We start from the raw sequence: 23,353 nt of genomic DNA, 5'->3' as shown, positions 1-23,353 counted from the left end.
TGGGGATGCAGGACACTCAACACCTTGGAAACCAGGTCAACCTCTTCCAAACACATTTCACAGTGAAATCCTGGAGGTAGCTATTACTGAGGTGCAAATGTGATAAGTCATGAGCTCTGGGCTTGCAGCATCTGAGAAATGTCAGGTTTGGGGAAGCACACACAATCCCAGAGAGAAGTGGTGGCTCTGGTGGGATGGGGACTTGTCACCTCATGGGAGCAAACAGCCTGCTGGCTCAGGGCACCTCACTGGGATGGCTGGGATGGCTGTGAACAGGTAGGAGTGTGTCACTGTTTGTCCCCCTTTCTGGTTTTAATTTCTGCTATAAAAGACCGTTTCCAAGGCCGTGTGAACTGTGTGTGAACAGGAAAAGTTCAGCTGACTTTTGCCAAGGAGTTGGAGCTAATGTGTTATTGGTAACCTCTAAATTTGAGCCAAGTCTGTGCTGCTGCCAGCCCTGTCAGAAGGGCTCCATCCTTCTACTTCAGTCAGAAAAGCCCCCACAACCTTACAAACCAAAGACCCTGTTTGGGAAATTAAAGTACTCTTCTGAAATATAGCAGCCTACAAACAAAGCCAGCCATGGGTGGGATGAGCAATGACCAGCAGGGTTTTGGTCCCCATAACAAGCTTGGGCAGAGTTTCCTGCTGCTATTTCACACCTGTGAGTAGTGTCACTCACTGATATGTCATGGGTCTGTGCTGCCAGGGATCTGCAGCAGAAGTTGCAAGCTGGGCAAGAGCCCCAGGTCAGTGATGTTTTCTGTGCTGTGTGGGATGCTGTGCCAATCCTACAGTGTGAGGGGAGACAAGGAAGGTTGGCCCCTGGGTGACTCTGTGGTGACTTGGTGTGAACCAGGGGAAGGACAACCAAACCCCATAGGAGCACCTCAAGACTGATTCAGCAGCACAGCATTTACACTGTGCAGAAGGGACACACCGTGAGCCTCACAAGGACCTCTGTTAAGGTCTCCACATGCAGAAATGGGGACCAGAGAGTTGAGGTAGGCTAAAAACAAACCAGTAAAGGGGGGGAAAATGTTGTTTTCAGCCAGATCAGATCCCTGTATGGCTTATCAGGTGGCTCTACCAGTAGATGCATTGATTAGGAGGGATATGGAGGGGACAACAAACACAGAGGGGGATGAATGAGTGAAGCAGGCACTGAAAGGAATGCTTGGGATGCAGCCTGAAGGGAGCAGGGAGAGTGGGCACATGAGATTTGGGGAATGAAGTCAGAGCTGTACCAAGCAGTGGGGTCATGCCATGAAAACCATTATTTTCTGCTCTTCAGCAATGCCTCTGCTGAAGGCAAGTGGAGCAAGACACACTCCAAGAAACCTCAGTATTGTTAAACATAGCTCAGGACTGAGCTGTAGCTTGAACTGTGACAAATGACTGCCTGCTTTGGTTTATGTCTGAAGCTGCCTGGGCTGAGAGAAGGAGGTAAATCTGTCCACCAGCAAAGGTGTGGTCCCCACAGTGGTGGCAGAGCACAGGGACACACAACTGCAGCCTCAGAGCTGCTGGCAGAGACTTCCAACATCCCCTCCCATCTGCTGAGGGCAATGGGAAGGCTGGCACTGCCTTTTGAAAAGAAATTCCTTTGCTGCAGCAAAAGGCATAGCAAGAAGCAGGTGGCCAGGAGATACCACGCTGTTCTGTTCAATCCCAGAGGATCAAGGGGACTCTTGCTGGATCAGACTGACACCCTCTGAGGTGCTGTGCCAAAAGCACAGAACACATTGTTTGGGGATGAAGGCAGCAGTGGCACTCTCTTGGGCAAACACAGGAACAATGAATCAATGGTATGCTTGTACAAGTGGTGGCCAACAGCAGCACAGCAGGCAGCAGCCTGCTGCTCTGAGGCCTTCCAAAGCCTCCCCTGCCTTGCAAGAGGTCATGGCACACAAGCAGGTCCCTGCCAGTTCCCAAATGGCAGAAACAGCACTGCCATAACTGCAACATCATCATACCTTCATTTCTTTAGGTGGAAAACACATCCCATTTCCTCCCTGCACCCCGTGTCACAGCTGCCCCTTTGGTGTCTGGTTCCTTTCCCCTGAGGATGAGCAGGAAGCTCCAGAGGACAGCATCTGAGCAGCTCAGTAGGCAGCCAGCACCAAGCCCCAGGAGCTTCTCTGTCTGATGAAATCATCTCACAGTGTGAAGATCCTTGCAGATGAAATTGAAAAGTTATTTATTTCTCCTCTAAAGGGGAATATCATCTCACTGTGGAGGCTGTTTGTCCTCTGGGGCAGAATCTCACTTTTGCCAGCTTCTGTGTTTCTGTGTGCTGGCTGGGAGCAGTGAGATGTTCTGGCAGGCAGGATGGAGCAGAGCTGGTGCTCTGCTGCCCACAGCCTCCCTGTGCCAGGGCAGGCACAATGAGGAGCACAGTTCAGCACTGCTCTCTCCATGGGGATCACAGCAGTGCTGCTAAGAGCATCTCTTGCTCCACTGCAGCCAGTCAGCAATGCAAGGGCTGATTCTCCACCCTCACCCCCTGAGGCATTGAACTGCCTTGATAGGAACCACGGCTGAGGTGTCCTGCATGCTCCCTGGAAGCTCCAGAGATAACAGTCCTCTTCACCCAAAGGGATTGTGAAGAGCTGGTATCTGTCCCCCACGTGTTCCAAAGGAATATCATGGTGTACAATGTCCTTCCCTCTCCCAGGAGTCCTCATGTTCTCTGCAAGGGTGCTGGTAGGCTCTGCTGGGCTCTGCAGAGCCCCTCAAAAAGGGTTTTTTTCATGGGAATGCTCATCCTGCTCACTCCAGCAGGAACATGAGACCAACTTAAAATCACACAATGCATGGGTTTACCACTATTTTCAGTTTTTTACTGCCCTTTCACTTATCATGGGTGGACTATTTCCAAGCATGGCCTAGTCTTGCTCCCAGTGCCATCTGCAAGTGGCACTCCACTGCTTAGGCCCAGTGCTCAGTGCCTTGCAGTATCCCACCCCAACAGGACATTGGAAAGCTTTCTGTGAATATTAAACCTACTACTCAGCAGGTGAGAGTTGAAGAAAGTGTCCAGTGCCAGTCTTTTCTCCGTGCCAGCAGAATTGCTTTCCCAATCCTCACACATTTGGAAACCTCACCTGGCAGAGGTGTGACTTAGACCAAGCTGATACTGCACAATATGATTTTTCAAGCTCTGGGAAACTAGGAATATAGGAACTACTGCAGGAAATCCTTGTGGCTGGTGCACACAAATTTCTTATTTCACTTGGATTTTACCTGCTTGCTCAGATCCTGTACTAAGCAGGACTGCTTTCTTTGGCACGGGTAGGGGATGGGTCCTGCTTCAGGGCTGAGCCTCCTATTTAAAAGAATAATAAAAACCAGCATTCACTAGAAACAATACACCTGTTCAGAAATGTGGATGCTTTTGCATTGCTGTCAGGCCTCAAACCCTGAGGGAACATCTCATGCCAGGGCCAGCAGCACCAGCGTGACGATGGGGCCGAGTTTCCACTAGAGGGTTGTAGTGCTGTAAGGAAGCAGACGTGGTTACTGTGGCAGAAATATTGCAGTGCATTCCAGGCCTTTGTCAGCAGATCAAAAGCAACCTGCCATACCCCGGCTTCCAGCAGGCTCTGCAGTCTCTGATGTGCACAGCCAGCAGGCTGGGAGAGGGCTGCTGCCTGAGCAGCCTGCTTCCCTGCCTTCCCTGAACAGCCTCAGCACCTACAGCATGGCTAGAGACATAGATAGATAGATAGATAGATAGATAGATAGATAGATAGATAGATAATAGAGAGAGAGATGGTAAGCAAACACCCTGTGCCTATGCATTTGCACTGATGGACAGAATGTTTGTTTGTGCATCTGGGATTCTGATGCACAAACAGCCACGAGGTGTGGCAGTGGCACGCCGTGGCAGTGAGTCAGGCACCACTGGTGAAGCAAAGCCCACAGCCTGGCAACACTGTGAGTGGGACAACTAGCAGCCTCAGCACAATGAGAGAATCACGGCGTCATTCAGGTTGGAGAAGTCTCAGAAGGTCTTTGAGTCCAACAGTTATCCCAGGACTGTCAAGTCCAACACTAAACCTTGTCCCTCAATGCCACATCTCCACAGCTTTTAAATACCTCCAAGGATGGTGACTCCATTGCTTCCCTCGGCAGTCTGTTCCAATGCCTGATCACCCTCTCAGTAAAGAAATTTCACCAAATATCCAATTTATATCTCCTCTGGTGGAACTTGGGGCTATTCCCTCTTGTCCTATTGCTTGGCTGTTTGGGAGACCTTTTGGGTAGCTGTAGAGAGCAATAAGATCTCCAATGCCGCATCAGTGCTGACTACATGGGGTTGATAATTTCCCTGGTCCTGCTGGCCATGCTGCTGATGATCAGCAGAATTGGGAAGCATTAGCTCTTCACATACAGCTGTGGCTCCAGGTCAGGATCTGCCATACTGTGCATTGCACAAACATGTGCGCTCGCCCCTGGAGTTTTCAAGCCAGTCTTAAGCAGGAGCCATCAGAGGGGACTGCCACTTCTACCACCAACCACATCCCCAAGTCCAATGCAGCTCAGTAGGTCCTCACAGGTTCTTGTGTATGTAACCCCAGCATGCATGTTTACAGTGGTGTTTGTATTTTTGCATGTTTATCTGTAGAATCATAAAATCATAGACTGGTTTGGGATGGAAAGGACCTTTAAAGGTCATCTAGTCCAAACCCCTTGCAAAGAGCCTGTGTGTGCAGCTTTCTGAGTAGATGGTGTGCTAAGTGCTGACAACTGTACCAACAAGACCAGGGTAGATTTGATGCTGAAAACAAAACTTGGAGCTGTGTAAGACTGTAAGAAAAGCCCAAATATCACTGACATCGCCTTCTTTTCACAGAAAGAGTGGGAAGGCAAATGCAACCACAAGGCCTGCCTGTAATATGGAAAATACACCATGATATTCACCAAGAATTTACATAGTGATCAATTTATGTTGCCCCTGTTTGTCTGATACTGTCACTATTTCCATTTACAAATAGATGGAAAATGGATTTTGCCTACATTTAAATCTCTTTCATTATCAGAAAGGTTTTGAGGAAGCAAGTAGGAGACGAAGTAGGAGACGCTCTTGCGAAATAAAACATTGCAGCAAAAGATAGGCTTTGGTTCCTCTGATCTGATCATACCTAAGTACAACTATGTAAAAACCAACCATCAAGTTGACAAAGAATCACAGAATATCTTGAGTAGGAAGGGACCCACAAGGACCATCAAGTTTGATGGAAAAGCCACAGAGTGCTATGATAGCTTATCTGACCCAAAATAGACACTTGAATCTTCTTCCCTTTATAGCTGGCTGGTGGAGAGTCACTTCTCATGCTAACAGGGGAAAGTAGAACTTCAAGTGAGCTGTTTCTTGATATAGAGGACAAAAAAGCCCCAGGGGAGACTCAGCCATCTGAGGAGACCTGCAAAGTGGACACACAGAGTTGGGAGAGTCACCTCCCACAAGTGATGGTTTCCATTAACAAGTCCCAGAACTCAGGGAGACCAGGCTGGAGAGCAGGGACTGGTGCTGGTGAATCTTCTCCTGCTCTGAACTGGCTAAAGGTGGTGGCAGCATGAGCCCTTGCTGATCCCAGCAATGCAGAAGAGCTCTGTAGCTCCAGAGCCCTGGGGTTACCCCTCTCCTCCTGAGGTGCTGCCATCCCTTGAGGGGTTGACGCCATGGGGCAGAAGGGTAGTGCGTCTCCAGCATGGATAGGCAGCTGGCATCAGCTCTGAAGAGAGCTATGGCAGAATAGCATGATGTGAGGAGTATTTGGAATGTGTCATGAGAAGGATGGGAGGAAACAAACATGAGTGCCCTGCCTGGGAATAAGGTGTCTCAGCAGCCATAGGTTGGAAGGCTAGATTAAATAGTTTTAATTACCTATTCTAACCAGTGAGAACATTTATAATCATCATGCGATAAATGTGTCTGTTACTAATCTTTCGCATCTAAGATTCCTGTATAACACAAAAAAAAAAAGGAAAAAAAAAAGAAAAGGTGTCGAGGAGATCAACCATGCACAAGCACCTTTGCCCCATGAGACAGCACCAAAACCCTCCAGCCTGGTGTAGTACCAAGGCAGATGGCTTTCTGCACCTTCTTTTTTGAACAGCTCTGCTAATTCTCTTCTCACATAGCGAGGCGTCTCATTCCCTCCCGAAGGAGTCATAAAATACAGTTTTATCCTTCCTGCATGCAGCAATCAGACAGGCTTAAGCACTTAAGCACTCAGAGGGTAGCAATGTTTAAAAAGATTGCACAGACCTGTTTGCCTGCCTCGGTCTGCACCACTAATCAAAGCTCTCTTCCTCAGCGTGGACCTGTGGGGCACACGGTCAGAGCTGGGAGCAGAGCACAGACCGTGCTCATAGAGGGGGACTTGTTCAGCTCGGTCCTCTCGGGGCGATCAGCAGCTCGCACAAAGAGCCCAGTGCTCCTGCCCTGGCTCCACTCTCCGGCTGGATGCTGAGCCACGGAGCGCTGGGATTGCGCACCAAGCAAAGAAGACAGCAGCAGACACATTTCATTGCTTTAGACTGTTTTATTAAACAAAGCAAATCAAAACAAACCCAACCCCACCGGCGATACACCAGCTCCTCATTTACACACCACTCCTTTTCCCAGTTCTGGGAGAACAAAGAGGCTGAAGCGCAAATGAGATCAGCGTGGTGAGTGTTACGCACATGAATATTTATTTATCAAGGAAGACCAGAAAGGGGCCAATTTGCCGCCCTCCTGCACCAGCAAGAGCTTGGTCATCAACAAGTCGGAGGGAAAGGGTAGGTGAAGAGGCTGGTCCATGCCTTTGTGTGGGCAGGGCTGTGGGGAATGCTGGTGAAAGGCTGTTCTTGCATCTGAGGGTGACTGGGGGAGCCACCAGACACGAACGACACCGGGAGGATCCTGGGGTTTGGGACAAAAGCTAAGCACGACACAGTTATGAAGCAAGCATACAATGTCCCTTCCAGTCATGCAGGCAGCTTGCAAGATGCCCTTTAGGGAAAAAATTCTAAAGAATTAACTGAAAAGTTGTTACCATTCCTTGGGTGTGCCAAGTGCTCATGATAAATCTTTTTGCCAAAGAAAAAAAAGCAAGGCTAAATCAAACTACAGAGCTTGTCAAGCATGAGATTTACAGAAATCTCACTGGGTTATGGATTCATTTCTTAAACAGTTGAATTATAGCAGCTTTTGGGCATCAATATAGGAAGCGTGCTGACCCCCTCAGTGCTCTGGGGAGTTAGGGTATGAGCAGCAATGGAGAGATCGCGCTGGTTATTGTCTTAATGTGTATTTCAAAGTCACTTCCAAAAAAGAAGACAAGATAGTAGTTGAGTATTCCAGCCACAGACATGAGGAACAGGAACAAAATTATGCGCTTTCCAAACAGGTAACCAGGAGTGCTGAGGAGACAGAAATGGGGGAAAGCAATTTGTTATTGTGCATCATCTCACATGAGAACCCTCAGACTTCGGACTCTATTGGTGAGACCAGCTGAAAGACCTCAGGGGCTGTGAGAGTGGGGAAAAATTTCTTTTCTGTCTTTCATTCCCAGGAAGTTGAGAGGACTTAAATGTAATTTTCAGGATCCATTTGGATCTGGATTTGGCCTTCTGTTTTCAGTGTAGGCTGCTGATTACAAAAGTGTCTGTTTGGAGGTACTTGAATGTGCTCTTGTCCATTACAGGCTGTGGGACAACTCTGTTTCACATGTGTGTAATTTGCTTTATTAATATAAATAAAATATAAATATTAATATGAAAAGGCAATCTTGTGCAAATAGTGGCACCAACATGCAAACCTGTGTTTCCAGAGAATCCTGTGAGCAGGAGCTGCAGGCCCCTGACCCCAGTGCTGCTGCATATCCAACATCTCCCACAGCAACCCTCATTCATCCAAAAGAGAGGGGCTTTCCTGCACTACCCAATACCAGCAGCTCTTGCAGGCAGCACCAGAAGCCAGTGGCTCTGCCTATGGAAGTGCAGCATCCAGCTGTGCTGCTATCACATCCTAGATTATTTAAAGAGGCTCTGCAAGTCCTTACCTCTGAGTTCTCTCCCCGAGGTAGCCCACAAAGTACTTCTGCCTCACAAACAGGTACATCAGGCCAGCAAAGGCAGCAGGAGCTGGGCAAAGGACAAAACAAGGCATTAACAACACCAGCCCAGCTCTCACTGTACGCACTGTCCCCATCTGCTGGCAGGGCTGGAATGGAAACGGGAATCTGCAGTCTTGGGTGATAGGACAAGCACTGGAACTGGGATAGAGACCTCTGCATGGGAAACAGCACTTGCCTTGCCTTCACTCCAGCTTTTCTGAAAACTTTGTGGGTGTCATCCTGCACACAGCTGTGCCCACTGCAGAGCACTCACTCACCACCATCCTTCCAGTACCTAAAGGGAGCCTACAAGAAAGCTAGAGAGGGACTTTTCACAAGGACATGAACTCACAGGAAAAGGGGAAATGGCTTTAACCTGAAAGAAAGCAGGTTTAGATTACATAAAAGGAAAAAGTTCTTCACTGTGAGAGTGATGAGGCACTGGCACAGGTTTCCCAGAGAAGCTGGGGATGCCCCATCCCTGGAAGTGTTCAAGGCCAGGCTGGAAGGAGATTTGAACTACCTGGTCTAGTGGAAGGTGATCCTGCCCGGGGCAAGGGAGCTGTAAAAAGATAATCTTTGAGATCTTTTCCAACTCAAACCATTCTATGATTTTGTGAAACCCAGTATGGGCTGCACCAGGCTCAGGAAAGAGAGCCCCAACTCAGGCACTGTTCTCACCAGAAACGGAAGGCCGTTGGTAGATGTACTTCACTAGGAGCAGGTGGAGGATACATTATGGTCCAATGCTAACTTTTGAGCATTAAAAAAGGACCTTTCCCCCATAATTCTAGGCTTTCCCACCCCCCTTCTTCTCCTGGTTAAGAAATTCAGGTTTTTTTCCAGAAAGAATACACATGTACCCCAGGTAAGCACGCATCTCCATTTTATATAAACTGACATTGCTGCATTGGAGGGGATAACAATTAGAAATGCAGGTCAATAGTCCCACGTGGCCCTCAGCACAGGGGAGAGGTGGCAGGTCTGGCAATTTAATAAATTGAGCTCATTTTCTGTCCCTAGATGGAATAATGTGGCAATAATCCAGCAATCAAGTACTGAACCCTCCACCCAAAACAAAGGGAACTCATCCATAGTGCCAGTATGGGAAATGTCCCTGGCCTGGACTACCTTGAATTAGGTCTGGGAACACATCTGTTGACATAAGCCAAGCCATGCCACGAGTGTGCTGCTACTCCAGCAGCATGCTTAGCTCCAGGACAGGGGGGTAAGAGAGGCTCCCCTGCTGCAGGAGGCTTGATTCCTGAAAGTGTAACTTCCACAGTGCTCACCATCCTCTGCTGAATGTGGTGCCAGGCTGAAGGAGGAAAAGAAAACAAACAAACAAATAGAGTGTTACCTTGGCTGCAGAGAAGGCCAGCACACCAAAGCACAGCGAGGAACGTAGGGTATGCATGTCCACAGTTCTGACTGGAATGGAATTTACAGGAGAGAAATCAGAGCACAGGCAAATAGAAAAAAAACAGTATGTTTCACCAGAAGAGACTGGTGGCAGGTGAATTTGAGCTGCACTAGGGCCCTTGAGAGCAGGCTGTTACCACAGAGCAGTGGGAGGCCCCTGACTGCCAAGGGCTGGGCTCCTCACCCAGGTCTGCTTCCCTGTTTTCTCACTCAGATAATGGATGCCTTTGTGCTGCCTGATGAGGAAAACAAACCATCCTGCGCATGCCTGGCACCTGTGAAAGCCACTTTCTCCCTAACCTGTTTGATCATGATAGACGCTGTGAACTTTACTGGACTAAAGTCCTTTTAACTGAGTCATACTAATAAAGTTATAGGATGAAATCAACAAATGTAGAAGTGCATCACAACTAAGAGTGTCTCACAGAGTTAACACGTGTCTTTGCAGGGGAACAGGAATGGTGTCCAGCTGCCTCCTTCAGCTGTGAATGCTTTCTGAGGGGGAGAAGTGAAGAAGCTGAGAGTGATTCCATGTGGCCAAGGAGCAGAGAAGTGGAGAGCTGTATGCCAAGGGAGGTGCCAGAGACCAAGGGATTTGTGTCAGCTCTGCCACCTACCTGCTCCTCAGCAGGCTGATGTCTCTGCTGGCCCTTTCCTTTTGAGCCCTTGACACCCTGGCTGTGCCAGGGAAGAGTGAACTGGTTCCCAAATGAAGGGACACAATACTTGTGATGGCTGCAAAACCTATACACATGCAGCACATGGTGGCAAGAAGGGTGCTGGATTCAGCCAGCAAATATATCCAAAAACCTCATGTCTGAACACTGAGCACAGCTAGGGATTAAGTATAAAGCTCTCATCTGAGGCAATCTGGAATCCACCCCTGGCCCTTAAAAGGGTTTGGATTTAATTTTAATGCACAGCATGATGAACCCCACTCTGCCCACACCAACTCCTCAGTTCTTGTCTACTCACTTGGCAGTGTAGACACGGTCGAAGGAGGAGGATCCCTGCCGCTGCAACACCTTCCCATTGCAGTGTCTGCTTTCATGCTCCACTTTGTTTGCAAAAAAAGCTGTTAAAAAACCACAGAGTATTCAGTCTGAGATGTCACCTGAAGATATTGCAGAAGCTGGGCATTGTGGGCTCAGCTCTGTTCCCATGGACAGATGGCAGGAGAAGACAAAGACACAGGTGCATGAGGGTGCAGGATGTGGCCAGTGTGCTCGCTCTGTCACCCAGGTTTAACCAAACCCTCCATGCATCCCCACATGTCTGTATGTCACAGGTAACAGGCTCTCACCTCCAATCCCTCCCTCATCCCAGCTTTACACTTTGGGCAGTCTCTGCACCTCTGCTGCAGAAGCACTGCCCTGACCCAGCCCTTTGACCTCCCAGTGGGAAAAGAGCTTTCCAGTAAGAGCTGCCAACCCCAAATCTTGCTCTCCAACAGAGTAGGGAGACAAGGGAGTCTATTCTCTTTTAGTGAAACCCATTTGCCAAACCAAGGACATCCTTCAGGGCTCGTTCTTTACCCAGAAAGGCCCAAAGAAAGCCTGGTCTTAATGGCTGATTTCTGTGTATCCTCCTTTTAGGCAACAGAGTTGTGTCAGAATGTTAGCTGCTGCAAAAATGCAGCACCTCAAGATAATGCATCATGCACTTGACAAACACGTTTTATCTGATGACACTAAACCAGAGACCATCAATCATATGTTTAAGTACACCAGAGAGAGCTCTGGCAGGCTACAAGTTGCAAGCTTTCTGCTGTCGTGCACCCCATCTCAAGTGCTTCCAAATCACTCTATGGCTTGGAATATTAACCTAATATATACACATGAAAGATAGCCCATCAGGAAATACATTATTATAGCAATAAAAATTTAGCTAGATAAGCTGCAGGATTTCATCCCTGCAATCTGAAGAGTTGCCTCTTTTTTCCCCCTTCATCGATACTGTAAATAGGTCCTTTGTACTTTCACTGTCTTTAACAAAAATGACTGGGTTTTTCAGTTCCCAGTGTTGTGGGATCCCCTAGGTACATACAGCCCTTCTGCAGAAAAACCCACAGTGCTTTAAGCCAGCACCCCTACTCTGAGCCAGGCTGCAAATCCTCCCACAGCCACCAGCACAGTGCACTGGCTCCTGGGGGACCCAGACCAGACATCATCCGGTGGCACAGAGTTTTCAACATCTCCATCTGCACACCAGCACAGCCTCTGGCAAGAGGTTACCCTGCCTACAGCCACTAAGAGGACCTAATTGAAGAGGACAGAGTTGATCAGCACTTTTTTGTCAAGTGCTGAGCTGCAGCAATGGACTTCCTGCAGGTCTGCAACCCCATGGACTCACTGGTAGCACACCTCTTCCCTTTCTTTTATCATGCTTGAAAGTCTCTAGAAAATACCACATACTTGGCTTTCTTTTTTCTGAGAAAGCCAAGTAAGCTATTTATCTCCCTCTCCACTGCTGCAGGTCCTGCCACTTCCCAAATATCAGCTTGCTGCTGCAGAGAAGTTCCACTGTGCTGGGAGGCAAGAGGGTGCTTTCACAAGCCATCATGAGGGGAGTGAGCAGAGCAGGGCTGGAGTGGAGAAGTTTAATTCACCTCAGTTATCCCAGGAGATAATTCCCTGAGGCTCCAAGGTTCCACAGACTGCCCAGAGGCTGAACAGTGGCAGTCCCACTCTGATCAAGGTAATGTGCAAGTGTTCAATATAAGCCTGGTTGTTTCACAAGTCCATGCAAACAGAAGCTGGGAGCTGATGATCCCATATAGCCAGTGCTTGCAAACATGCCCCTTATTTCTCTCCACTCTGCTTTCTCTGTCCTGATCTGCTCATCAATGACCCCTAATTTGCCCTGAAATTATGCTGGATTGCAACATATCTCCGGTAAAAAGAGCAAAACTTCAGGCTGCGTGCGTCACTCAGTGGTACGCGGCCACCTGAGTCATTCTGTAGGATGTAAAGATTACATCATTAAAATGACAGTAAATGGACACCAGACTAGGGCAGCACCACAGCCCACCTCCATCTTCAGGAACAGCAGCATTCAACCTGTTTTCTAGTCCTGCACCCTTTGCAGAGAAGTATTTAATCACAAATATACGTGGTACTGACTTCATGCGCTCAGAGACAGTCAAGCAGAAGCCCAAGTGCTTTGCTGAATGACAGCCACAGCAAGAGTTCAACATTCCTGATACCCCTTGACAAACATTTCTACTGCTTTTATAATTGCAATGTGAAGCATAATTCACTGCAAGACTGCATATCAGGTCTGGTCTTTCTAGAAAGAAAGCTTGGGAAGAGGAAACTGGATGACGCGAAGCTTGAAATCCTGGTTTAGGGCTGTCAGCCTCACGTGCTTGGCAGACTCTGCCAAGCATCCTACTTCCCCTTTTTAGCAGTTGGGTCCATAATCTCACAGACAGATAAAAGCACATGGATGGAAGTCTGACATGTCCAAGTGAGAGAAAAAACCCTGTCTATAAAGTCATATGATTACATAGCAAGAAATGTATATTTGTCACATTTTCTTAATTACGGTATGTGCTCTGGTCTTAATGTGCCATATTCTGGTGATGTCACACATTGTTCATTTTCCAGAGAATAGCATTGGGTTGAATGATGTGGCATTTACTGCCTATGTTGAAACTAAAGCAGTCTGCATCTACGTTTTTTTTTTTGCTCCTTGGCAGCTAGGATCCCACTACTTCCCCCTCTCTGCAGCAGCCCAAGAATAGAATAATAGTTAATTTCCTAGGACTTTGTGTTCAGTGGGAATCTCCTATTTGTAATAAGAAGCCTTCACTACAGATTTCTGGAATTTTCACCAGCTGCCCAGCCCACTGCTGAATCTCCTTGAACCTGGGCAAACATAGTGCAGCTGAGGCAAAACTCAATCTTTTCTTTAAATTCTGGGCAGAATTTCCTTCTAAAAAAAGTATTTGTAAGAGAGGACGAAGAAGTTAAAATCAAATTTGCACAGGAGAGATACTTGTTTTATTTAAAAAATCTTGAAGACTATACAAGGGTCTATGCAAGGAAACTTCACCATCTCAGGAAATGTACAGTGTTCTTGGGACCACAGTAAATTGAGATTAGTTATACTGCAGGACTTGGAGATGCAGGAAAGCAGGAGAGCTGCCTGCCCACAAATAGCCCACACAGACTCCTCCAGTTCTGTTCCCTTCACCCAGCTCCCCTTGCCACCCCTCAGGGACTCCATCCCTGCCCATGGCAGCATGGCTCCAGCTTGAATGCAGTTCTGCCTGACCATAGCAGGGACCTAGGTCAGAAAAGGAGGTCTTAATAATCAAATCAAAATGCATATTGCCACAGGGTATCCTAGCATATTAGTCCTTACATTAGCTGAAAACTCACTCCAGAATGTCAGAGAGTAAGATGTGACTGTCAGGATACTGCCACAATGTCATACAAAATTTCATGCCTAGATGGCTGTTTCTAAAGCCAAAGCCATGCCTAAGCATGCATGCACTTATAACTAAATATTATCAATCCAAAGATCAGCTCAGCATACATCATCCTGAACTTTCCTCAGCTCCCTTCTATCCCTTAAAAAAAAGTTCAGTTTTGTCTTACCATTCTGGATGACACTGATCAGGGTGACGATGACAAGCAGGACAATGCTTCCCAGGGTCTCCTGGTCCATTTCGTGAGAGGGCTCTCGGGGTGGATGGTGCAGCCTCAGTGGCAGCTCAGTGGTACAAGCACAGAACGAGGAAGTGAAGGTCTTATCTTGAATCATGAAACACTTCCTATGGTTTCACAGGAGAGTGGCAGCACCCTCTGCTCTGGTGCCTGTCAGACCAACAACCGCAGGCTCACTCACTCACTTGCACAGATGAAGCCCAGGGAAAAAAAGAGATTACACGTCTGTGATCTAAGATGATACATAATGTGGAAAGATACCTATTGCCCTTCCTACACACAAGAAAACCTGGATATCTAAAGCATGTCTGAGCATTTGGCTGGCTGTGTGGAACAGCAGAAGGCTGGAAGAAACCAGTCAGGCTACCATGGCATTGACAGCAAGTGCCTGGACACTCCACAAGCAGCTGGGAGGAGAAATAATGTGGACAAGTCTCAGCAATGGTGCTGCTCTCATACAGATACTCTCCCTGGTCACATCTCCATCAGTCCTCATCATCATGCAGATGCTCTCCCTGGTCATATCTCCGTAAGTCTCACCAGTGAGGAGACCCCAGGCCTGCACATCACAAGCCAGAGCTCCTGAACTGCCTGGCATTTTGGAATGGGCAGTACAGCAGTGCTGTGAGCATTGCTGCTGAGCACAGAAATATGTCTTTTGTTACCAGGCATGGATCCTGCATCCTGCCCCCTACGAATAACTCCTTGGAAGACAGTGACAGCTACAAGTATTCAGTGTTTTACAGGCTCAGACTTCACAGTTGTGCCCCAATTTTAGTGCTTGAAGCCCAGTATACCTGAGTACAACTGCTGCAGCATGTTCACAGCCCAGATCCAACCCCTCCATGAAGCTGGCACAGAAGCACAGGCTGCAGTGCTGGACAGAGGGGTGGGCTGACCTTGGCTGAACATCAGGTGCCCACCCAAGCTACTCTATATCTTCCCTCCTCAGCTGGACAGGGAAGAGAAAATGCAACAAAAGGCTAAGGGGTTGAGATAAGGGCAGGGAGAGATTACTCACCAGTTACTGTCACAGGCAAATCAGACCTCACTCTGGGTGGGACACAGCCAGGCAGGAGTTCCAGCAGGAGCCAACCTGCATTACTTATCGTTTTCAATGGGGACACACTTACTTACAATGGTGTTTTTACCCAGTCTCTCTATCATGCAAATTTTTATCATCCATAGTCTTACATATGGAAAACACTCATACACTTTGGGTATAAACAAATACACAGAAATGAACTGGCAGAGGTAGGTGATTAACTGTGAGCTGTGACATATTTATCAGCATAGGAAAAGGCTGTCTTTCTGGGATGCCTCCCCTAGAGTCCATACAGATACAGCTGCGTGAGAAGCAAAACCATAAAGAATATCAAGGTTTAGATTCAGCCTGTGATTTTTTTCTTCAGATTTTTAACTTTTGCCAGATTTGCTTTAGGAAAAAGCCCAAATCCAAGAACATAAAGAGAATGACAACAGCTCTTTGTGAATGCTTTTATTCAGGCTAAAGCTCTCTTTTCCCCAGAATATGATCTTTTTCTACTTGAACATCAATGTTTATGTTTTGTGGTCTATGGAGCACAGGTATTTAGGAATGGTATTTAATGTAAAGCATCTACTAGTGCTCTGAGAAGAAGAACCCATCACCTAAAAGCCATGATGGAATGAAGTCAAAAGAAGAATATTGCCTAAGCAGAGATCAGTGCTATGACTGTAAAGAGAGGAGCTGTGCATGGGCATGGGCAAGCAGGGGGAGCTGCTGACAGGAGAGGGCAAAGGGGACAGCAGAGGTCCTCAGGGCATCTGTGGTAGGAGGATTCCCACTCGTCCTTCTGCAGCAGGCATTCTCCTTCTGCTACCTGTTTTGTGCTGGTGCAAACCTAGCAGGCAGCCTGCAGCTTGCTTTTGATTTACAAGTGGCAGTACAAGCACATGAGCCTGCTCCACCTTGCCAAGGAAACACACACACTTCCCTGCTATAAAAGGCTTCCCAGAGGTGACTTCTACTCAGCAGAACTCTTGTATAAAAGAGGGTAGGAACCAGGCTGCTGAGGTGTGAAGTTGCCATAATGCAAAAAACCCCACAAGACACCAGGAGTTTGTGCCAGCAGGCTTTCCAGCTGGCTGACCCAAGCTCCCATCCCTGTGCGCTGGCCACATCGTGAGAGATGAGCTGCTGATGCCTTTGCTTTCTCCTTGTCCTGCTCTTTGTTTTGCAGCTCTTTGCTTTGCTGCTGCTCAGTGCCTCTCAGCACAGACTCATCCCCACTTTGCTCTTCTGCTCTGCCCTTCTGATTTCCCCCTGTCCCTTGGAACTGCTTTGGCATTTTGGCACTTGACATCGCCAGAGCTTTTATGGAAACCCAGCCTGTTCCCTCCTCTCACCCAGGTTTGCTCCAAAGCCATCCCATATGTATGTGTGGAGGAAAGCAGGGTTTCACACTCCTCCCTGTAGTAAAAAAAACCCCATAACATCAACTCCAGGGCTTGTTAAAATGATTTCTTGGTGTGCAAGGAGAAAAAAGCTTTGCCAGCAAGAACCACTTTGGTATGGCTGCCTTAAGAAAGGAACTGCAGGGTTTTGTTTTGTTTGGTTTTTGTTGTTTGTTTGGTTTTTTAAGTCAGCATCACTCTGAGGGCTCTGCTTGAGGAAAAACAAGGAAATTAAGATGGTACGTGAGACATTGAAGAATAATTCCCTTTATCATGGCAAGGCAACACTGTTGTGTAGCCAGACTGAGCAGAAACCTCTTGTGGGAAGGAATATTACCTTCCATACCCCTTGGCTGGGGGTAATAGCTGAAGGGTAATAGCTGAAGGGTAGAAGGAGATTCTGGCAATATTTTTGCAATTTGGGGAATTGCCTTGGCAAGGGAGAGCTAAAATGACTCTGCAGCAGCTTTTTCCATATCTACACACTAAATTGTTCCCTCTCCCTGAGACCTAAACACACACGGGATCAGTGTCTGGATGAGACAAAGTTGGCACCACTGGAAAATCCCATTCACCTGGGAGAAACAGCAGTGCAAAACACCTCCATCATATCTCACTTGGCTGCTTGAAATAAGGAATTCTCCTGAGCAGACAAAAAAAAAATGAAAAGGGGGTATGAGGGGAGGGATACACACCTTGGGGAACTGTGCCTGCACCTTCTGTAACCCCCAGCTGTGGCCAGACTTCTTCAGGCACAGGCAATTCAGCACTTCAGCAGCTGCTGTCAGATGCCAGCCCTTTTGCTTGCTGCATGGCTCTTTGACATCCACATCATCCTGTCCAAGGAAGATAACCTTGACACAGTGAGCCATGAAGCTCACGAAAATGTGCAAAGCCAGCAAGCTTTTCCAGTTGCACTGTGAGGCTTCCTGCACATTAATCTCCTCCCCTGGAATCTTGAACAGCCAGTCAAAATAATCCCTTTGTAGAATTGCTTTCATGGTGAAGAGGAAAGGAGTGGGAACGCAGATCTATAAATACCTCTGGGGATGCTCATCTCTCCTCTCATGCACTCTGATCAGAGCTCAGGAGAAAGGAGTCCAATGAAAGTGTGCCTCTTGATAAAATAAAGGCTGCTCGTGTGAAGCTCCCACATATGAAAGCCAGGTGACACTCAGCTGTCATGCTTTGTCACAAATGCAAGGGGACACAAGCCCCTTGGACTGTCTGGTTAATACGAGCAGTGTGCTTTGCAAAGATAAAGCGCCGCAGCCCCATCAGCTGTAGCGCACAGGCACACGTGTGGGTGACTCCCTGCCTGCCTCAGCATCCCATCCTCACTGAACCTGACAAAACCCCAGCAGAGAGCATGAACAGAGCTGGAACTCTGCAGCACAAAGAAAAGGGCAATGCTGCAGGTTTTAAAATGCTGCCTTCATTCTGCACAGCCAAGAGAATGAGCCGACAGAGCACCGCCTCAAAAACCCCTCCTTCTCCGCATTTCACAGGCTTCCTCCTTTCACTCACTGTTTTCATATTCCTTTGGTACAAATTCAGCTCAAAACAGAGCTGGAAGACAGAAGCAGTAGTCCCTTCAGGTCCCTTGGCACAGCCTCCCCCTCCTCACCCTCTTTGTCCCTTTGTCACAGTTCAACCGCAGCCACAACTTAGCCCCACACAGCCACTTGCTCACTCCCCACCAGTGAGATGGGGGAGAGAATCAGGAGGATAAAAGTGAGGAAAGGGTTAGGAAATTCCACACATGCAGGCAAATAAAAACAATAAATGCATTCCCCTCTTCCCACAGGCAGGCAAGTGTTCAGCCATTTCCAGGAAAGCCAGGTTCCATCACACATAATGGTTACTGTGGGAGACAATGCCATCACTCCAAATGTTCTCTCCTTTCTCCTTCTTCCACCAGCTTTATATGCAGAGCATAGTTCCATATGTTACGGGATAATCCTTGGATCTGCTGGGGTCAGATGTCCCCGCTCTGTCCCCTCTCAACTCACTGGTAGGGTGATGTGAGACACAGAAAAGGCCTAGACTTTGCATAAGTCCTGCTCAGCAGTGACAAAAACAACCCTTTGTGATCAGCAGTGCTTCCAGCACCAGTCCAAACCAGAGCTACATGCCAGAAGCTAGGAAGAAAATTAACTCTACCCAGAGTATTTCAGATCTGGCCTCACCAGAGCTGAGCAAAGAAGCAGAATCACTTTTCTTGACCTGCTGGCAATGCTTTGTCTAATGTGACCCAGGGTACCACTCACCTTCTTGACCACAAAGGCCCACTGCGGGCTCATGGTCAACCTGCTGTCCACCAGGACAACCAAATTCCTTCCTGCCAGGTTGAATTCTAGACGGGTACCCCCAGCATGTCCTGGTGCATGATGGTTTTTTTTGTCTACTTTGCACTTCTCCTTCCTGTACTTCATGAGGTACCCATCAGCCCATTTCTCCAACCTGTCAAGGTCCCTCTGGATAGCAGCATCACCTTCTGCTCTGTCTGCCACTCCTGTGGGTCTGGTGCTGTCTGCAAATTTGCTGAAGCTAAACTGTGGCCCATCATCCAGATCACTAATGGAATGTTGTGCAATATTGATCCCTGATGGCATCCAACTACATCATGCCACCATACTCTGGACACAACAGTTTGGCCACTTTTCAGTCCACCTCACTATCTGCTTATTGAACCCACACATGAACAGCTTCTCTGCAAGGATCTCATGGGAGACAGTGTCAAAGGCCTCACTGAAGTCCAGGCAGACAATACCCCTGCTCTCCTCTCCTCTACCAGGCCAATCACTTCACCATGGGGGTTTACCAAACTGTCTAACATGACTTCCCCTTGTTCAAGCCATACTGACCAACTGCTGGCACTTCCACTGTCTTTGATGGGCCTGAGGATGGTTTCCAGGATTAGCTCATCCATCACCTTCCCAGGCACTGAGGTGAAGCTGACCTCAGTCAGTAGTTCCCCCAGTCATCCTTCCTGCCCTTCTGGAAGGTGGGGGTGATATTGCTTTATTCCCGTCCTTGGGCACTTCCCCTCATTGCCATGACTGATCAAGGCTGATGGAAACTGCAATGGATCTACCATCTGTCTCAGCACCTGTGGGTATATCCCACCAGGGCCAATGGATTTATGCACATGCAGGTTGCTTAAGTATTCCCAGACTTGGCCCTCATCCATCTAGGATATATCTTCCTTGCTGATTTGTTTTTTGTAACTCATGTTTGCTGCCATTATCACCTTATCACCTTTTAGGGGGCTGCAATTTGATTAATAATTAGTTTCAATTCATTTTATAGAGAGGTGAGGCTGCCTGGGCAGCAGATGCACAGGTCTTTCTCTCCACTCTGCTTTGAGAAGACTCTCATCCTGTCTCATTTCTGTTCCTGCTTTCCATTGGCTCTTGCAAATAATTATCAGAGGACTATGAATCAAAAGTCACTGTGGAGTTAATTTTGTCTTCTGTTCTTCAAGTTGTGAAATATGCATATTTTATGATTGGCTTTTAGCAAATATTAAAATGAATATTATATATGTTGTATAAGAAAGTTATGCTGTATTAATTTTCTTAAGTAGTGTGTTAAATATAGTTTTAACATAAAGTTTTAACATAATAACATAATGTTAAAATAGAAACTATGCTGTGTAAGTTACTTTTTTTTAAAGGAAAGGACTCACAGGGAGATAGCAGCCACAGTACACCTAAATCTTTCAGAGAAAACAAATTTATTGCTCTCTTATCGAGTTCTTCCCACCTAGCTCATCCCTGAAGATGCCATTAGGATTAAGAGGAAGTTGACACTGACCAGACAGAATCCTTTGTTTGAATGGAATTTACGCGTCATGTATGAAGTGTATGAATATGCAACAGGCTATTGCTTTTAAGGGTTAATCCTCTATTAACAGGTGTCCTTTTTTGGGCTTATGCTGCCCAGAAAAGGTACCCAGACATCCATAATTCTTTGTTTTTATTGTCTCATATTGCCCTAATCCAAATTGTCCAAATTATTATTACTCTAATTATATTGTTATTTTTATAACCATTTTATTATTATTAAACTTTAAAAAATTTAAAAACAAGTGATTGGCGTTTTTCACAAAGTCTGTGGTCACTACTACTCCTTTTGGAATTATCAGAAGGAAAGATGTTGGATCCCTTGACCACCTTAATAACAGGGCAATGCTAATTTTTGCCTTCCTCATCCCTGGCACATGGTGTCAGAGTGTCAGAGCTTCCTCTTGCCAGCTGAGCTGTCTCGGAGAGCAGCCTTCCGGCTCCCATTGGCAACCGTCCCACCAAGAGGCAGAACTTCAACCGCTACATTTTTCTGCTTGTCCACTCTTCCCCAGTCTCCCAGGAAAACAAAGGGAAAAGGCCACGGAGGAAAAAAAAAAGGGAAGAAAAGGAAGGGCCGTTTTTCAGATTAAAAAACCACTCAGGCCCCACAGCCGGTGATTAAAGCCCAGCCCAGGCCGCCCCCGAAGGAGCGGGAACGGGAAGGACGCGAAGGAGCGCAGAGGCCGCCCCGGCCGCCGCGGGAGCCAGGTGTGGCTCGGCGGCGCGCCTTCACAGCGCGTCTCTGTGGCGCAATCGGTTAGCGCGTTCGGCTGTTAACCGAAAGGTTGGTGGTTCGAGCCCACCCAGGGACGGAGCGCCTCTGTTTTGTGGCGTACAGTGATTTTTTCCTTCCTTCCCACAAGAGGCGGCGGCTGTAACCGGCCCGCGCCGCCTTTATAGCGGCGGGAACTGCCCGAGACCCGCTTTTGGCTCCGGGACCTCGCTCCTCATGCTCGGCCAGGAGGAATTCCGCCCACACCGCGTGCTCACAGCAGGGTTGCGGGTGCTCCGTTTGATTGGTCAAGGGGGACTGCAGGACGACAGTCCTCCAACGGGGTTTCCGTAGTGTAGTGGTTATCACGTTCGCCTAACACGCGAAAGGTCCCCGGTTCGAAACCGGGCGGAAACACGAAGTTTTTTTCCTTTCCCGTGTCACCGCGGATGTGTTTCCTGGTTTCCTCTTTAGCCGCGGGGCGCATCCCCCGCCCCGCAGTGGGAGAGGGCGAGCGGCCTCCTGGGCTGCCGGGGACCGCCAGGGAGGAGCAGGGGCAGGACTGGGGGCTGTGCTGAAGCTCTGCTTCATTCCCATGCCCGAGCTCCTCAGCAAACGTGTTTTTTCCGGAAAGATCGCCCAGAGGAGGGGAAAGAAGCTTCAGCTGAAACGGTCTGAACATCAGAAAACTTGAGACAAAAACTACAAACACTCGCCGTGGGCATTACAGAAGGCCCATCAGCTATTAACTTACATAAAAAGAGTAATATAGATCCACGTCGGGGGAGAAGCTTCTTCTGAGGGTTTCTCCAGCCTCTTCCTCAAAAACATAGCTGGAGACGCCCAGCCCCTTCTTCCCTACACTCCTTTCCCAGCATTTCCTCTCTTTTGTGAGCCCTGTGGCTCCCCCGTGTTCTCTTGGGCTGTGCAGCATCAGCATCTCCCTCGCAAACAACCACAGCGTGTTTGTGCACAACAGTGTAAAACTAAAAATGCTGCAAATTCCATCAGCCTTCTTATCCCACTAAACTTCTCTTCTCTCTTGCTCTGCCTGCACCCTGTCTTAGATCAATACTTAGACTGGAGTTTCCTTCCACTCCGAGACCGAATCCTGGCAGACTTCAAAGGACAGCACACACTTTTGAGTATAAGCTGCTCAAAGGCAATGTGTTTTGCTCTGGGCACGAAGGGGCTCACACCAAGAACAGCTCTTTAGTTTTGCAAAAGGAACACAGACAACACACAATGGCTCTCGCGGATATGTTGTCAGGAAGTGAGTAATTCTTTAAAGCAGAAAACCAGTGATGGAAGAATAAATGGCAATACCCAGCCATGAAAAACATCAAGATCAAAATCATATTTGTAGTCGGCACCACAATAGATTTCTTGAACAGTGCTCTAGCAGGTATATGGCTAGAAATACATCCAGGCAGCTCCTATGCAGATGTGTTGGTTTATTGTAGGCAAGATGCTAGAGGGCAGCCCTGTTTTTCACCCTTTACTGTGTTATAAGAAGTGTTTGAATGTATCATCAAGTAGTCAGATCTGAATCACAGCACCTTTTCTGCAGAGCTGATTCCACACTCTGAGTGCCACGATTATGCCTTTCCCAAAGCAGAAGACACTGACTAACAAGGCTCTGCAGAGGGCTCTGGACAGGCTGGGTTGACGAGCCAAGGCCAATTGTATGAGATCCAACTAGACCAAGCACTTGGTCCTGCCCTTGCGTCACAACCCCAGGCAGTGCTGGAGGCACTGAGGGCAGTGTCTGGAAAGCTGCCCAGTGGAAAAGGAAATGGGAATGCTGGCAATGGCATCCTGGCTTGTGTCAGCAGTAGTGTGGCCAGCAGGAGCAGGGCAGGGATTGTGCCCCTGTACTCAGCACTGGTGAGGCCACACCTCAAGTTCTGTGCCCTTCTCAGTTCTGGGCCCCTCACTATAAGACATTGAGGGTCTGGAGTGTGTCCAGAGAAGGGCAACGGAGCTGGGAAAGGATATGGAGTGCAAGACTGATGAGGAGCTGCTAATGGTGTTTAGCCCGAAGAAAAGGAGGCTCAGGGGGGATCTTACTGCTCTCCACAACTACTTGAAAAGAGAACGTAGCCAGGTGGGGGCAGGTCTTTTGTCATGGGTAATGAGACAGGATGA

General features: G+C 47.9%; 1 protein-coding gene and 2 non-coding genes across 3 annotated transcripts; 2 read left to right on the top strand and 1 right to left on the bottom strand.

Moving 5' to 3' along the window:
- Window positions 1-6,534: 6,534 nt before the first annotated feature.
- ALOX5AP (arachidonate 5-lipoxygenase activating protein) lies at window positions 6,535-21,537 on the bottom strand. Its single transcript, XM_059466197.1, has 6 exons — window positions 21,484-21,537; window positions 14,138-14,356; window positions 10,509-10,608; window positions 9,472-9,542; window positions 8,058-8,139; window positions 6,535-7,416 (listed from the first exon to the last, which is right to left on the bottom strand). Exons 2-6 carry the CDS (start codon window positions 14,301-14,303, stop codon window positions 7,254-7,256), a joined length of 582 nt encoding a protein of 193 aa, XP_059322180.1. The 5' UTR covers window positions 14,304-14,356; window positions 21,484-21,537; the 3' UTR covers window positions 6,535-7,253.
- Window positions 21,232-21,305, top strand: TRNAN-GUU (transfer RNA asparagine (anticodon GUU)). The gene has a single exon. It is a non-coding gene; the product is annotated as a tRNA-Asn (tRNA).
- Window positions 21,538-21,549: 12 nt separating the features above from the next.
- TRNAV-AAC (transfer RNA valine (anticodon AAC)) lies at window positions 21,550-21,622 on the top strand. Its single transcript has one exon. It is a non-coding gene; the product is annotated as a tRNA-Val (tRNA).
- Window positions 21,623-23,353: the final 1,731 nt, after the last annotated feature.

This window comes from Ammospiza nelsoni, chromosome 2 (genome assembly GCF_027579445.1).
Source record: "Ammospiza nelsoni isolate bAmmNel1 chromosome 2, bAmmNel1.pri, whole genome shotgun sequence".
Classification (NCBI taxonomy): domain Eukaryota; kingdom Metazoa; phylum Chordata; class Aves; order Passeriformes; family Passerellidae; genus Ammospiza; species Ammospiza nelsoni.
This window is presented reverse-complemented; position numbering and strand designations above follow the sequence as displayed.